Source organism: Arachis ipaensis, chromosome B07, assembly GCF_000816755.2.
Source record: "Arachis ipaensis cultivar K30076 chromosome B07, Araip1.1, whole genome shotgun sequence".
Lineage (NCBI taxonomy): Eukaryota > Viridiplantae > Streptophyta > Magnoliopsida > Fabales > Fabaceae > Arachis > Arachis ipaensis.
In genome coordinates, this window is record NC_029791.2 from 2185439 (window position 1) to 2186443 (window position 1005).

General features: G+C 33.0%; 1 protein-coding gene across 4 annotated transcripts in view; it reads right to left on the reverse strand.

Moving 5' to 3' along the window:
* The window catches only part of LOC107609569 (protein GrpE), a 2908-nt gene extending 2295 nt beyond the window's left edge, over positions 1–613 (reverse strand). The window contains exon 1 of one of the 4 annotated variants that reach the window (XM_016311572.2): positions 299–613. In XM_016311572.2, the coding sequence (XP_016167058.1) occupies positions 299–442 (144 nt within the window). In that variant the 5' untranslated portion in view covers positions 443–613. The remainder of the gene's footprint in view (positions 1–298) is intronic. The other 3 variants (XM_016311575.2, XM_016311571.2, XM_016311573.2) reach the window with 3 other exon arrangements.

The window sequence follows — 1005 nt, forward strand, 5'->3', positions numbered from 1 at the left end:
TTCTAACATTGAAGAAGCTATATCACAAGCTAGAACTAAAATAGGAATTACAAATCACGAAAAAAATATTAAAAATCTAACAGGAGCTTCAAAGTGCTGAACTTGGATATTCCCACCAAAAAAAAATAATTTCAACAATCCCTATGGAAGAGAAAGAGAATAGAGAACAAGAACACGAGAATATTCGTTAAAATTATTAAAGTCATTAAATTTTCAGCTAAGAGCTAAAACCCTAGCAAAACCCTACAACACAAAAAAGGAAAAAAATCGAATATTTATGATTGAGGCGGGAACCTACCTTGGTTTGCGATTGGGGAAGGAGGGAATGGAAGTGATTGGAGAAGGTTGACAAGTGTTGGGGGTGCCTTTGCGAAGCAGAGAGAAGCGTGGAGCTTCGGGAAATGGTTCTGGAAACACGGTATAGAACCTTGTAGACGAACATCGCTGATAAGAAGAAGAATAAGAGACGAGAAAATTGAGTGAGAAAAGGAGAAAGCTTGAAGCGGAGATCAATGTGAGGGAAGTAGAAGAGTGTTTCTGTGGAAGCTGCTTGTTTCCAGAAGAAAACAGAGAGAATGTGAGCAAAATGATAGAGGAGGAGGAAAAAAAAAAAAAGAAAATTCAATAATTTTCAAACGACGTCGTTCTAAGCTATTTTGTTTGTCTTCTTTGGGTCAACAAAAATTATTTTTGGGCTAATGTTAACAAAGCCATAAGCTTCGGCAAATTAAACAAAGTTTAGATTCGCGATGAATTTATCTTTGCCCAAAATATTGTGAAAAATAAAAAACTACATTATTTTTGAATAAAAAATAATTTTTTGTTGAATATGTGATAATACAAACTTTAGAGAAAATGTAAATTAAACATGAGGCATAAATCAACTTAAGTTAGTTAAGTAGTCAATTCATTTGTTTTTCTAAGTATCAAAAATTTCAATCTTTTTATATGCGCAGCAATCATTTGACTAGTAACAGACTTAATTTAAAGTTTAAATACGAGACG